The sequence below is a fragment of the Rasamsonia emersonii genome (genome assembly GCF_000968595.1).
Source record: "Rasamsonia emersonii CBS 393.64 chromosome Unknown ctg1118621760031, whole genome shotgun sequence".
Taxonomy (NCBI): Eukaryota; Fungi; Ascomycota; class Eurotiomycetes; order Eurotiales; family Trichocomaceae; genus Rasamsonia; species Rasamsonia emersonii.
In genome coordinates, this window is record NW_013563256.1 from 44991 (window position 1) to 59745 (window position 14755).

A 14755-nucleotide genomic window follows, 5' to 3' on the forward strand; every position below is an offset into this window, starting at 1 on the left:
TGGCAGGCAGAAAACGCTGGCTGGAACGGCGCGTTCTGGTCTGTCTATCGGCAAAGCCCTACTCTGTACATGGAGTCCGGAGCCAAGACGACAGGCTGACAGCACTGACAGCGGGCACACCCGCTGCTTAGCGCTGCTAACCCGGCTCACCCAAGCTCCAGGCCGAAGACGTTCTTGAAATCAATAATCACGGCGATGATGGATATCGAAAGGTTCAGCCTCACCGCCTCATCCTCCAGAAATCGCCCCACTCGCTTGCGAGCGCCGTCCTGCAGGCTGCAGGCCACCGTAAACGTGTAAGCCCCTCCTCTGCAGCCCACCCGGTCATCCGAAACCTAAAGTGATAGTCTGTGACAGCGAACACTCGTGGTCCTGCAAGAAAATCGCCGAGCTCAATTTCATGCTTCCCCATCCGGGACCGGTCCGTGCCGTCCTACGGTCCCAGCAAAGAAAATCCACTACCCGAAGTACCTCCCTCGTAGCTACGGAGTACTGACTGGCTTGCTGCCCACAGTTAAGCACCTTCCTAAGATATCGAGCTACGATCGCCGTCATCACGAGACCCTTTTTAGTCTCTGGTCACGAAATGCAACTTGACCGGAGAGACATATTCGACCATCGACGGCCAATCAATTCGTTTCTCCCTTGAAATCCGTCCATCTTGCCTCATTACTCATTGCAGGATCTAAAATAATAAGCCCATGAATCGCGACGTTCTGAATCCCGGATATTCGAGATTGGGAGTTAAGCCTAGTAGCATTGTACCTACAGGCTACAGTCTGATACAGCCTAATTCCTCCCATGCCCCACCATGCCACATGGTGTTGCATGGCCGTTTGGGATCAAAAATGGTCTAACCGTCTACATATCACCCGGTTGCTAGAGAAAGAGAGCATTACTCAAACGGGTCCTTGGGTTCCAGGCTAAGTTTTGGTTCTCTTGGATGCAGACCTGGCAGGCCGGCCTTTGAGCCTGCGCCATTGAAGATGACAAGACCGAGCTTCTTGCCTCACCGACGGACGGCGAACAATAGTTTTGGGTCTATCAACGTGCGTGTCTTCGTAGAAGCATCACTTGCGAAGCTTTGTTAGCGTAGACTCATATTTTTCCAACTCTTCTCAGTGGTCAGTGTGAAAGGAAAACTGTTCCATTCAAGAAAAGGTACGATTCGTCGGGTAAACAAACTCCCTTCCTCCCTGTGCCCTTTTTATTATTGAAAGTTTTCTCTTCTGTTTTCTTATATCGAAGATCTCAGATCTGTACATCTTCCCACCATCACCGTCATAACGAACACCCTCAATCTCGAGACGTTGAAAGGTCTCGTTATGACCAATACAACCTCAATCTCGGATGTTCGACAAGCATTGGATCGTGCGAGAAACAGTGACGACGGTCGCATCGACCCCCAGACCAGCGCTATTCTTGAAACTGCCATTGGCGAGCTCTGGAGGAAGATACAGGCGCAACCCGACAGCTACGTGCTAAGCCGGGACGAGTTTGCTCTTTTCAACTACTTTCGAGAGCGGTTCCGAGGTTCACCTATCGCTCAGAGAGCGGTGGAACGTTTTTGGAACAACTTTCAGGGTGATGCTTCAGATATTGACGGATACGCCACATGAAGCACGAGTGATTTGGAAAGGCGGAGCATGGATTCCAGAACCGGCAGATAAATACGAATGGCCCCCTTGCCCGGCCCCATCAACATCGTTTTGAGTTTCGGATGAATATACATTTATCGTCCTTCTTCCACGTACGGGGAGGCTGCCTTAACGTGCAGCAGGATGTGTTTGCATCGACTGACTGGTTAAAGCACAAGGTAAGGCTTTCCCTGTGGCGTGTCTGTCTATCTTATCATTGGAGCACGTTTAATTTTGGCCTGGCGCTGATGCTGGAGTGAGTCCTCAGTATATTATTCGGTGCGGGTGTCATCTCCGCCATTCAACGTTTCATTGAGTTCCTGTCGCCTGTTATTAAGAAGAGGAGCTTTGGTCAAACTATGTATAATCGATTTGCTGATCACCTGACATCATTTGGTTGCCATCCAATTCGATAATTCTGCTTTCGAGGGTTTCTTGAGTCTCGTTCTGTCTTTGATATAACCAACTTCGATATACACCCCACTGTTCTCATTCCCCGGGGCACTGATTCGGCGCAGTATGGAGTTTCCCGGTTTTCCACAAGAAATGGCGCATTCTTGGTTTTGACTATTCGCGGTTGTCAGATTGCAATAATAAAGCGAGTTTGGACCAGAATATACTAGTAGATTCATTAGTCTAGCTTCCCAAGAGATGAATAATTGGGCACAACCTAACGCAAATCTTAACCCGTTGCAACAGTAATCTTTTGATCAACTCCTATCACGAACGGCGCATGTGATATATTGCCCACATGGAGCCCACTTCAGGCCCTCGACTAGAAGCCGCTTCGTGACCCGTGAGGTGAGTGTGAGGGGCCGGAGAGCCCGACGATGAAATACCTCTCTCTCTGTTTTGCCTATCGCGTCCCTGAGACCCACCTTTCGAGCGATACCGTAGCGCTCTGCGGCGCTGGCACTGTGTGCTGAAGAAGAGACTGCAGCTCGTCACTTCGGTTATCTGCATGGCAGGCAATACGGAAGTCATCCAAGTGGTGTGTACGGGCGGGGGATCGATTTGATTTGCTACTTGAATCGCAAATGCAGGCAAGTTCTTTCCACAGGTTGTCCTGTTTGATTTCCCCCAATCCAATCAAGGCGTGTTAGCTCTGGAATTTCGGGTTAAATTTTGAATTGTGCTGCACATACATGAACACATGCCCTGGACGCCTGCAAAGGATCCCATTGGCCGGATACATATTGTCGTCTCTGTGGATAAGAAGAAACAGCACTAGTTATGAATGTATCGCTAATTACTGAATCAGCACACAAGTTTACATGCATGTCTATTTTAGGCTTCTCTATCTACCTATGTGGTAGGTGTAGCTAGGCACGTGTATGTACTCTGACGACCCTGAAATTTAACTAATGATCGAATATGAGATGAGATGCTCCCTGAAAGTGGGGAATGTAAGGGCATTGAGATGCGCTGCAGAAGACTACTGATGAATTACATCCTCTTTTTTCTCCCTTCTCATGGTGATCAGGTCGCAGATACGTTATACTGTGTCTCGTTACTGTAACTTCTTTTATTGGTGGGTCCCTGGCCCCGCGCTGTCACTCCCCCACATTTAGCCTTCACGGCGGTTGCCGTTTAGATTTTTGACAAACTCATGCGCGATTTGATCAGTGCTTTAGCATCAATCAGTGGGCTTTATAGAGTTTGACAGCCCTGAAAGGACTAGCGCAACATGGTTTACTATTTTACCTCGAACGTGGTGTCCCCTCCAGCAACAATTTATGTTGGAAAAGACAAGTACGAAAGTATGGATGATTTTGCAACCTCGGGTGACGGAAACAGGTGTCTGATCGATTGTCTTGACAGATGAGGAACTCATCAAGTACGGGTTGGATAAAGATGTTTGGTAATACAGTCCTGATTACAAACTTCTTTATCTGCAAGACTGCATTGCTGACATCAACAACTGGCGATGAAGGGTTTGTCTCGCGTCTATCCGCCGCTCGTTATATTATTTCAAGACCGCCACCTGACCGGATCGGCAGTTTCACGTCGATAATCTGTCCAGTGCGCATGTGTACCTACGTCTAAGAGATAACGAGTCCTGGGAAAACATCCCAAAAGAGCTTCTAGAAGACTGTGCACAGCTAACGAAAGCGAATTCTATCGAAGGTAATCATGGTACATCGTAATTCGGCTTCTGTTGTGGCTGATTCATCGGACAGGGAACAAAAAGGACAATATTACTGTGATCTATACACCGTGGTCAAATCTCATGAAGGATGGATCCATGGCAACAGGCCAGGTGTCTTTCCATAATCCTAAACTGACGAAAAGGATATTTGTTCCCACTCGCCAAAACCATATTGTCAACCGGTTGAACAAGACGCGCGTCGAGAAGTTTCCTGATCTCATGGCAGAGAAGGAAGAGTACTTGAAACAAAAGAGAAGAGAAGAAAGAAGAATCAGAGAGGAGAAGAAAGCCGCGGAGAAGAGAGAGAAGAAGGAGCGGGAGCAGTTGAAATGGCAGAAGGAGCACGCCTATGACGACTTAATGAGTGAAGAGAACATTCAGCAGAGCAGCAATCAGGATCGAGATCCAAACTTCCTCGACGACTTTATGTAATTCGGAGCCTACAATAACGGGACAGGGAAAGATGTCTACTATCAACCTCAGCGCTCCAAGCCGCGGTTCCACATCTTTTAAATGCATTGCCGAAGCGAGCACAGATGCAGAAATCCGCTCAATCGCTTCTTGCAGGGAGATATTGCCTTTATATGTCCAAGTTTGCCCTGCCGAGATCTACAGATAAGGGAGCAATCGATGGTGCCAAAAAAGGAAGAAAAGGCCAAGGGATGAGGAGCTAAGTGAAGGGGTGATAGAATGAAGGGGGCCATGAGATGAGAATGATGGGTTGTCATATTTTCTGGCTCTTTAGATGACCCAGGCCATTTCCTGTGCTGTGCCAAATGTCGGATCTTCATACTGACTCGACTTTACACAAAGACAAGAAACATGCGATCATGTTGTCTTTGGGACTCGAGGCCATCGAGTATGCTGCTTCATTACTTGGCACCCACCGAGTATTCAGAACTGCTGATGCAATATGGAGTAAAATTGAGCTATAACTCATGTGTATCACATAGGTGCCCGGTGTTATACTCGAATCGGGTTTGCGGATCCCGATGCCTGGTATTGTAAAACGTATCTCCGATGCGACGATTGTCCAGCGGTAGGAGCCAGACATCTTGTACAGTTTTTTAGGTGAAGGATTAATGAAGATCATCTCATGGAATATTAATATTGCCTAGACTTTTGGTCAGTACGTTATTCGGATTTTCAAGGAGCGTTTCGATATTGGAACGCGTAGGTAGACATCTCATGAGACGACAATGCTGAAGAATAAACAAAATGTCAGCATCTGAATAGAAGCACTTCACACCTGTTTGATTGTTTCGTGGAAGAAACACTCAGTAGTCACCATTGTTGACTACTTCCGCAATTGGTTGCACATGGCCAAACCTCACTTACCCGGTGGCACGGGAAGCTCAACTGAACGCCTCAGCCGCGCTAGTGCTGTTGACATGCGTGTCCTGTGCCAACGACCCGCTCTCTTGCGTATAGCAAAGACTATTACCAACACCGTCAATAATAAGCTGAAGTACAAAGAAAATGCCTACAGATAACCAATCTTCTGCGTCTCAAGGTCTGGATGACTCTGGGATCTTCAATTATGGATTCTGACAGATTGGATCTAGGCCCGAAGTCAAAGAAGAACAAGAAGAACAGGAACGCTGCCAAATCCAAGACAGATGGTAATGGAGGCAACGATGATGCGCATACAGAAGACGCAACCGGGGAAGCATCCGATAACAACTCTGAGGCGTCTATACCAATTGTGTGTGACTGCAACGACAATGCCTTCTAGCTTTCGGTGGCTGACCTGAATCAATAGGATCGACCTCATGATACCATAAATGGGACACCGGACGAAGACGAGGAGGAAGCGGAAGCAGAGGGTAAAAGTGATATCCGAAAACAAATATCTGAGCAAAGCAATATTCTTCCTGTCCGGGATAGAAAACGGCCTGATGAAACAGCGAACTCCGCGCCTTCTCCTATCGACGCCGAAAAGAAGCTCGCTGCGCTTGTGCGAGACCGGGACTCTCTTCGAGCAGAAGTAACCGAGATGCGAAAGTCTTTGGAGGAGATACAACTGAAACACCAGGAGGAGATGGAAGCTTTACAACGCCGGCTGGCCGAGTCAGAGTCGAAGAAGGAACACGCTGAGAATCAGTTCCAGAAATTATTAGAGAGGGTTAATACTATCAAGTCGCAACTCGGAGAGAGGATGAAGGAGGATGCTGTATGCTTGCTCTTGTCCCTGCTCCCTCGGATTTTGCTAAATGCTTGTTTAGGAAGAGTTGGCTCAGGCGAGATCTCGGATTGAAGAGCTAGAGGAACAGAATTCCAACTTGAAGACTGAGCTTGACTCGAAGGCCTCCGAGATAGCAGAGCTATCGAAGGAAGCAGAACAGAGATCAAGGGAGCTTTCCAGCTTACGAAACAGAACAAACTTATCTCAACAGAACTGGTTGAAGGAAAAGGAGGAATTACTTGAACAGGAGGCTTACCTTCGTGCGGAATTTGAGGAGGCGAAACAAGCGATGCACAATTGGGAGGTTTTAGCCATGGAGGAACGGTCTATTCGGGAGGGGCTTGGAGAAAAAGTGGTCGATTTGGAAGAACAGCTCTCCAGTCTCAAAGAAGAATACGAAAAGGTAACGGCCGAGTGCAACAGTCAATCGGTAACTGTTGACGGGCTACAACGGGCTTTACAAGAGATCCAGACAGGTACCGATTTTCTTCGGTTTTTGGTTCGAAGATGAAAAAGCTAACAATCACCGTCTCAGCTCGAAAACAAGAACTGCGTGAACTTGTACAGAGCTCTGATGCTCAGTTAGAAGAACTGAGGAAGTCTCTACGAGAAGCGGAGAAGAGGGCTTCAGATGCTGAGTCTGCACTCCAAAGTGCTCAGAAAGAGCTGGAGAGACTGCAGCCTTTCGAAAAAGAAGTAAAAGAGAAGAATCTTCTCATCGGCAAATTGAGGCATGAAGCTGTTACTCTCAACGATCATTTGACGAAAGCTTTGAGATTCCTAAAGAGAGGCAAACCAGAGGATAATGTTGATAGGTAAGATCAGTTCTGATAGGCTTTGTTTGAATCTTCTAATGTCTCTCTCTTTTTGCAGACATATTGTCACCAACCACCTCCTCCATTTCCTTGCTCTTGATCGCTCGGATCCAAAAAAGTTTGAAATATTACAGCTCATTGCAGCCCTTCTACAATGGACGGATGGTAGGTGCCTCCTCGCCAATCCTTGCCTGCCGAGAGTCTTTATTTACAAATCCTCCAGACCAACGTGAACAAGCTGGACTTGCACGTCCGGGAACCTCAAACACGTCCGGTGGCCTTAGAGCTTCAAGCTTCTCGGTTCACCGAACACCAAGCACACCGTCATTAGCAACTGAATTCCTCGAAAATGGGAGCACAGGCAAGGAGTCGCTTGCGGAGCTCTGGTCTAATTTCCTTGAACAAGAGGCTCAAGCTGGCGGCGGAAATGCGGGCAGAGGTGGAGCTTCAAACGCCGGCTTGAAATCCCCTTGAATGATTCCATGACATTTTCGAGATGATTTGGCATTACTTGATGATCACTTTAGACTCATATCATACCCCAGCATGGGCTTAGTATTGTTCCAGGGTTTGCAACCTCTCACTGTATACAATTGAGTCCTTGGAAAGGACATATGTTTAGTATAGTGATTACTACATTTAGAGTCAATGCTCTCATTTCAAGACGTGTGGAGTCTGGTCTGTCATTCTGAATTGCAACCGTTCTAACCATTGTCGTTGCAGTTTGATCAAGTAGAGGCGGGGTGGCAAGCGGGGAATCTCCGTACGTTTTTTTGGTCCCGCCGAAGGTTCACCGCCTGGCGCATGTCTAGTAGTAACAGTGTTCCCAAACAATTGTTATTTATCTGAACATATGCACAGAGCCCTGAGAATCAGTGCCAGTGCGCTCCGTTTTCGCAGTGCTTGTCCTACTTGGTACTGTGGCGTTTTCTCAACAATGGCCACTTCTTCAGGTGCACACTTTCCTCTTGGTTGAACTTTGTTGCCGTCTCGAGTTTCTCCGATCTCAGGGCTGACAAGGGAATTACGTCTGACTCTCTCTATATATAGTCCAGAAATACCGACCTGTAGTCGTATCAGGGCCTTCTGGAACTGGGAAATCGACTCTTCTGAAGAGGCTCTTTGCCGAATTCCCTGACACTTTCGGCTTCTCTGTTTCTCGTAAGGCAGCCCCAAGAGAGCCCTTCTTTTCCATTCGCCATACTTTTAAGCGCACTTGTCCTGACTTCCTCTTTTTCGCCGCGCAATAAAAAGACACGACGAGAGCTCCTCGACCGGGCGAACAAAATGGACGGGAATATTACTTCACGACAAAGGAAGAATTCCTCGACCTTGTGAGCAAAAACGGATTCATCGAAGTAAGGAGCTAGAGGAGTCAAGACTATTCTTATTGCTCCGTAGAGCAGAATCTGTTAGGAAGTCTTATACTAATAGATACTAAGCATGCGCAATTTGGAGGAAACTATTATGGCACCAGCGTTAAGGCAGTCAAGGACATCGCGGGAAAAGGGAAAATATGTATTTTGGATATCGAGATGGAGGTATGTATTATGGGAGGGAGATGGGGATTCACTCTCCACGAGATGAAGAGTAGGGAGAGGATCTTCTGACTGACGATGTCTGCTTTTGCTGCTTCTCTACAGGGTGTCAAACAAGTCAAGCGCACAGATTTGAATGCTCGGTTCTTGTTCCTGGCGCCGCCGTCGCTGGAAGAATTGGAACGAAGACTTCGTGGCCGAGGCACAGAAACGGAGGATAGCATGAACAAGAGATTAGCGCAGGCGAAGAATGAGTTGGAGTATGCCAAACAGCCTGGTGCACATGACAAGATCGTTGTCAACGACGATCTGGATCGGGCCTATGCAGAAATGCGGGATTGGATTGTGGATGGTGGGAAGTTTGGAGCGACCGCATAAATTAATCGAATATAGAGAAGAAGTGAGGGCAACCGATGACATGCGTGGATATTGTCTCAATCTACATACATACCCCTGAAAGAGGCATGAGTTTCATACTCCGCTGAGCACTTGGGAGTTGGTTTTTGGTTGAAAGGAATCCGAAGATATCGAACGAAAGCAAAGTAGACCGCTAGGTCTGCGAGTTTTGCAAGTTTCAGAAGTGCCTAAGAGAAATTGATGGGAAATGGTTATTCAGTAGAATAACTAATAACATAAATACATGAATGAAGTTTGAATCGGGGGTCGCCGTGTATTACGTATTCTCTGAGCAATAATAGCGACAAAAAAGCAGAAGCATAGTAAGGAAAATAGAGTCGCTAGTCGAGCTTAAGTCATTCTCCGGGTAGGGAGAGGGAGTAAGAGGGGTCACATATGAGAAAAATAAGATATTCGCAAAGACAACGTGGAGTTAAAAATGGATATCTGGAATGGTAAAAAAAGCTCCCACTGGCAGAAATCGGCAAGAAACGTTTTTGATAAGACTTCCTCTCTAATGCCCACACCCCTCCGAGTTTTTTCCTTTCTGCCTCTTCTTCTCCATCTCGTCTGGCATTCTCTCACATTGCCATCTTGACGACCAGCAATGTCTGAGAATATCCCCGGAAAACTTCTCTGGAAAGTACCGAAATCAGTAGCCGTTCATGGTCACTCTCTGAGAGTTACGGCTGAGTTCTCGGTCGGCAGATGGACTGATGGGCCGGTTTCCGGTATTGTGACCTCCGGTAGCGCTGCTCTCCTTCAGAGCCAGCAGCTGCTTGGCACGGAACGTCTCATAGTGGATCTGGCTGGTGGTTTCGATAAGATCCTGGAGATGGGTACGGGTGAGGAAGTTTCGAAGGTAAACAAATTCGCAGTGGTTCTCATCCTCGACATTGATCACACCCCAGCGATTCTGACGGCCCCGAACCTGCTTTCCGTTCACGACAATGTTCTTCTCGCTACCAACAACTGCAAAGGGAATGATGTCCTATCTAATTGTTAGCCGTCATCATCACGATGATCTTCCATTACAGCCTAGGTACCTTGATCTGAGCATTCATGGCGCGCTCCTCATCATCGAGCTCGTCGTTATCGTAGGGATACATCTTCAGGTTGTGGAAGGCAAATTCTTCCTTGATTCTCTCTTTGAAGGCTTGTCGTTCCTCAAGAGTCAGGGAATCAGCCTTCGCAATAACGGGAACGACATTGACAACATCAGACAGCTTCTTGAGCACGACGATGTCAATTGGTTTCAGTCTGTTCCCAACAGTCAGCATTTGGCCTGATTGCGCTGCATTTCGTGAGCCTTACGCATGGCCGGATGGCTGGATGAAAAACAAGCAGCAGTGAATCCGAGTGTCCTGGATGTAACGCTCGCGCTGTGCGGTAAGCTCCTTTCGGAGATATGCCGAATGCTGGTCTTTAATGTACTTCACAATCGGGTCCCAGCTATGTCACAAATCAGTAGTTATTCGCGCGCATCGATGGATATCCATGACATACCATCGGTCGTTGTTCACCTGGTCACCATAACCGGGGGTATCAACAATGTTCAGCCTCAGACGCACACCATTCTCCTCAATGACTTAAAATACTGATCAGCAGTGTCTTCCACATTCCCACGAGCTGGTCAACATACTGTGCGAGACGGTCTGGATCTCAGTAGTCGAACGAACTGGTTCATTAGGGGTCAGACGACCCTTGGAATCGATCAGGTGCGAGGCGAAGATGGTGTTGATCAGAGTCGACTTCCCCAGACCAGTTTGACCTGCGATTGGCATGTGGCTGTCAGAAGATTGCTAGCACGGAAAGATATAGAAGTCGGCACTAACCAACAACCATGACATTGAACTGAAAGCCACGCTTCAGGAGCTTCCGCTCAATCTGAGACGTAATGCTGTCGAAACCGACATGGCTGCGAGGAAAGACCGTGGCCGGCTGTGACGACGCGTTCGCAGCAGCGGAAGCCATGGTAAGTAAACAAGAGAGCGCAACCTAGAAGAGGCAGCAGACACGATGGCTTGGATGAGGGCGGAGGAACGGGTCGCCTGAACAGAGGAAAGACAAGACCAATGGTCAAACCAGATATTTTGAACTGGAATTCCCCAGAGATTGCTTAAGAGACGTTTGGGCCAGAGGTCGGGCGGTTACCCCCTATTGTCGCTTGCTCTCGCGGATCAGGGGGGACAGAGCGCCTAGGCCTCATTGGGACTAGCGGCCGGCTTTGTTTCTCACGGGTGGTCAGCTGTGGTGCTCGTGACCGCCCGATGAGGAAAGCGCTGAAATGCAAACTGAATTGATATCGTGCTTGCTGCTTCGATGAGATTGCTGCCCGCATCCTCCACCTTAGTTCGACAACCCCATTGAGATCTTTCTCTCTCTCTGCCTTTCCTTTCTTGGCCGTGTTTCCACTAGTCATGGCTTTGCAAGCCTTACGGCCCTCCGCCGCACGATTCTTTTCGCGCCCAGCCCTGTCCGCTTCGATCTCGCCGGTCTCGTTCGCCGTGGAGAGATGGACTCGTCATCTGCAAAATAGTGTTCATATTGCTGGTGCTACATTATTGACCGGAGCTTCAACGTGGAGCATTCCCTCGTTACTATCTGACATCTGGGACTCCGTTCTCCGCGCCGTGCCGAAGAAGAAGACCTCGCACATGAAGAAGCGCCACAGGCAGATGGCAGGGAAAGCTTTGAAGGATGTCAAAGCTCTCAACAGATGCCCCGGGTGCGGCCAGATCAAAAGGGCACACGTACTGTGCGCCCACTGTGTCAAAGGTAGGAGTGTGCTCCAAAAGTCGTAGTCTGTGCTTGCTGCTAACACATGGGCGGAAAGATATTAAGGAATCATGGCGAGAAATTCTTAAGGAGTAGAGATGACAGTGATGATGCAAAATAAGGATTAGAGGCCAATTGTACTTTTATGGGTTGTGAAAAATATGCTGCATGTACTTGGCGTCGGGTTGTCATTGAGGATTTTGTACTCTTTTCTATCTCTAAATACAAATAGTCAGTTGATCAGCTATTCAAGAGTCATGTTGTTTTTAGAGAAAAGAGAAGCTGTAACAATTCATCAGTGTCGTGCAACATGAGAGCCAGGTTGGGCTAGTCGATTGTAAGCTGGGAATAATTTCCTCCCCATTCATGATCTCACGGGTCTCTCATTTTGCCAAGAGTCCAACACCACACGACCCAAGAGCCGCTGCAAGCTGCATGTACCCCTCAAAGAGATCCCACCTGTAAAGGGGAAATTGAAAGGATGGTAAGACCCAGATTCATATCCCAAAGTAAAAGCTCTAACATGGAGATTACTGGAAGTCGAAGCAATATCTGTCCTGGAGTTCAGCGGACAATGGTGCGTTCAAAGTCAACGCCGTTTTATTGAATTAATTAGTCTCTTCACTCCAAGCACTAAAACTGATATACATGACAGCTCATCCTATCGACATTTTCTCCCTGGCTGTGACGTCGAATCAAATCTTATCTGCTTCTGGAGCCTCTTCATTAAAGGTTCATTCAACCACGGATGCGGATTTTCCCTTAGCACAATCTCTTGATGGCGCACATAAAATTGGATGCCATCACGTGGTGACATCTGGCAATGGACTGAGAGCAGCCAGTGTTGGCTTCGGGGGAGAGATACGGATCTGGTCCTGTCAAGATGGGACTTGGGTTGAAGATGGAGATATTTCAGGTCTTTCATATGTTTCCCATTAGTTGACTTGAGCCTTATTATTACTAACATACATACAGCAGGTGTTGGGAAATCAGAAGTCTGGGCAATTGCCTTGTCAGAAGACGGGCAGACTCTTGCTGGAACTACTCATGATGGCCACATCAAAGTTTGGGACTTGAGCGCCAACGGCGAGGAAATTCGAGATTTTGAGACCAAGGGCAGTTTCGGTACCTGCATTGACATGGTATGTCGCCAAAACTTTCCGCTGTCTTGAACGTTCACGCATGCTAACATACTGTCCTCTAGTCTGCCGATGGCCAATACATAGCGAGCGGTCATGAGAATGGGAGCATATACATATTCAGCAACGAGACGGGTCGAATGCCGTTCTCTCTGTCGGGTAAGTATCCATTTGCACCATTGGGGAGAATAACTGAGGAATATCGATCTGCTGATAGTTTACAGGCCTGGTAAAGCCAGTCCGTGCCATAGCGTTTTCTCCCGGGGGGAAACTTCTGGCCGCAGCGGGAGACTCGAGAGTGATTGTATTGTACGATACTTCTTCGGGGGAGCAAGTTGCTCATCTCTCTGGTCATTCAGCGTGGATATTATCCCTTGACTGGAGCCATACTGGAGAGTATCTCCTCAGTGGGTAAGTCTATCTATGAAGCTTTTATATATTATGTGAGAGAAACCCTACCTGACACTAAACCAGGTCCTTTGATGGAAAGGTGAAAGTATGGTCTGTTGAACGGAGAGCTTGTGTTGCTACTCACTCAGAAACGGATAAAGCTGTCTGGAGCGTCAAATGGTTGCCAAAGGTCGGGAAAACAGAAGGATTTGCTACCGCCGGAGCGAACCGCAGCATATCATTCTACCGAGAGGCTACTGGCGGATAAACCATACGCTTCGTACCTATTTGCTATGTTCTCTCACGATGAAAGGTTTCATGTTAGGAGCAATACTACATGGTTTCAGTGCTCCGTGACCTGCACCTCAGTATCCTCCTGGCACTAGTTCCGACACATGCCTAATTTATTCTGTCTATTGTGTTACGAAGCAACACCCGCTGCCTTGAAGATTTGCGCTCTTTCAAGTCAGTATTAGAACAAGAGAAGTCTTGCCATCGACGTATCGTCTCAATTCCAACTTTATACTGTAAAGATCATGAATCATAAGTGGTATCACTGATTAAAAAAACATTAAAAAAAGACAAAGGGGGAACAAAAAACAACCGCCTTGCCGAAGGTATCGTCACTTCATGGCCTCCACAAAGAGTTTGCGCATTCTCTTTAGGAGTGCACCAAAGTCTCGATCTTCGTTGACAATCTCCAATTCGCGGTCAATGGCGGCCCTGTCCAATTTCGGTTTCGTGTGGAATATCTCATAGTCGCGAGAAGCTGTTCCAAGTTCAAACCAAGCTTCCCTTTCCCAATCTTTCTCAAGAAGGTGGGTATAAACAAACTTCAGACGATCCTCCCTGCCAGCCCCTTCGATTCGAAGGCAAAGATAGTCTTGCCAGAATTCCAATTCGGGGACGTTGAGCCGTGCTTGAGCATCGAGATATCGCGCATGAGCTTTCTGGGCTTCCAGTTTCTGATTGATTGCCTTCTGGGTCTCGGCGATCTGTTGCTTGAGTCGATCACGCTTGGCGAGCCGAGCATCTCGTTCCATTGTAATCGAAGAGATGGCTGCGTGCATTTCAGCAGCCTCAGCAGCCTCTTTCTGTAGAGTTTGCGCATGCGATTGCGACTTCAAAGTGAGAATTTCAATGTCCCTTTGCTTCATCCGCTGGTCCTCTTTATTACTATTGTCAGAACAAGCTCACCCACTTGAGACACAACACGGAAACCTACCTTGTAGTTCTGCGAGATTGATACGAAATTGGTTCCGTTCTTCCAACACCTGCTTCCTCCCTCGTTCAATGAAGGCATCGAATTTGGCCGTGAACTGCGCCATGCGGCTGCGTAGATCTTCGAATCCAAAGTTGATACTGGGGAGAGAATCGGCCATGGATGGGGCTTCAGCGGATGCGAGCGGAGGCCGCATGCCGCTCGTGGAGAGGGACGGCTCGAAAGAGGCCATATTGTAATTCCGGAAAACTATTCAAAGAAACTGGATGAGATAGCCGTTGTGAAGAAGTGTGTTGACTATTTCAGTTGCGCGTCAAATTGATTGTCCTGCGCGGCTCCAAGGGCGCGATAACACTCGCAGTGGTGTTGAAGCTAGTGTCCCGCGCTAATAATAACAGTTGTTGCGGCGCAACCAGCAGCTGTCAGCCACATCGAACCGCAGAGCCAAGCTTTTTTTGGTTTAAAGCATCTAAACTTCTGCTCTTCTAGAGAAAAGCTTTGGCCAA

General features: G+C 47.8%; 6 protein-coding genes across 6 annotated transcripts; 4 read left to right on the plus strand and 2 right to left on the minus strand.

Annotated features, from left to right (window-relative positions):
* Window positions 1–3324: 3324 nt before the first annotated feature.
* On the plus strand, window positions 3325–4218 carry T310_2495 (putative coiled-coil protein; the record flags this gene model as incomplete). The annotated part of the gene is made up of 3 exons (XM_013474587.1): window positions 3325–3397; window positions 3687–3773; window positions 3818–4218. The coding sequence occupies 3 exons, from the start codon at window positions 3325–3327 to the stop codon at window positions 4216–4218; spliced, it is 561 nt and encodes a 186-aa protein (XP_013330041.1).
* Window positions 4219–5326: 1108 nt separating this feature from the next.
* T310_2496 (Golgi matrix protein) lies at window positions 5327–7260 on the plus strand (the record flags this gene model as incomplete). The annotated part of the gene is made up of 6 exons (XM_013474588.1): window positions 5327–5491; window positions 5549–5959; window positions 6012–6470; window positions 6539–6786; window positions 6845–6951; window positions 7010–7260. 6 exons carry the CDS (start codon window positions 5327–5329, stop codon window positions 7258–7260), a joined length of 1641 nt encoding a protein of 546 aa, XP_013330042.1.
* Window positions 7261–8073: 813 nt separating this feature from the next.
* T310_2497 (Guanylate kinase) lies at window positions 8074–8702 on the plus strand (the record flags this gene model as incomplete). Its single annotated transcript, XM_013474589.1, has 3 exons — window positions 8074–8120; window positions 8264–8327; window positions 8430–8702. The coding sequence occupies 3 exons, from the start codon at window positions 8074–8076 to the stop codon at window positions 8700–8702; spliced, it is 384 nt and encodes a 127-aa protein (XP_013330043.1).
* Window positions 8703–9372: 670 nt separating this feature from the next.
* T310_2498 (Septin) lies at window positions 9373–10694 on the minus strand (the record flags this gene model as incomplete). Its single annotated transcript, XM_013474590.1, has 6 exons — window positions 9373–9711; window positions 9767–9980; window positions 10035–10172; window positions 10227–10308; window positions 10363–10491; window positions 10556–10694. The coding sequence occupies 6 exons, from the start codon at window positions 10692–10694 to the stop codon at window positions 9373–9375; spliced, it is 1041 nt and encodes a 346-aa protein (XP_013330044.1).
* Window positions 10695–11140: 446 nt separating this feature from the next.
* On the plus strand, window positions 11141–13295 carry T310_2499 (Meiotic recombination protein Ski8/Rec14; the record flags this gene model as incomplete). Its single annotated transcript, XM_013474591.1, has 8 exons — window positions 11141–11498; window positions 11621–11729; window positions 11798–11835; window positions 12154–12414; window positions 12474–12640; window positions 12703–12796; window positions 12862–13048; window positions 13112–13295. The coding sequence occupies 8 exons, from the start codon at window positions 11141–11143 to the stop codon at window positions 13293–13295; spliced, it is 1398 nt and encodes a 465-aa protein (XP_013330045.1).
* A 355-nt stretch (window positions 13296–13650) lies between these two features.
* Window positions 13651–14481, minus strand: T310_2500 (Kinetochore protein Spc25; the record flags this gene model as incomplete). The annotated part of the gene is made up of 2 exons (XM_013474592.1): window positions 13651–14195; window positions 14253–14481. The coding sequence occupies 2 exons, from the start codon at window positions 14479–14481 to the stop codon at window positions 13651–13653; spliced, it is 774 nt and encodes a 257-aa protein (XP_013330046.1).
* Between the last annotated feature and the right edge of the window lie 274 nt (window positions 14482–14755).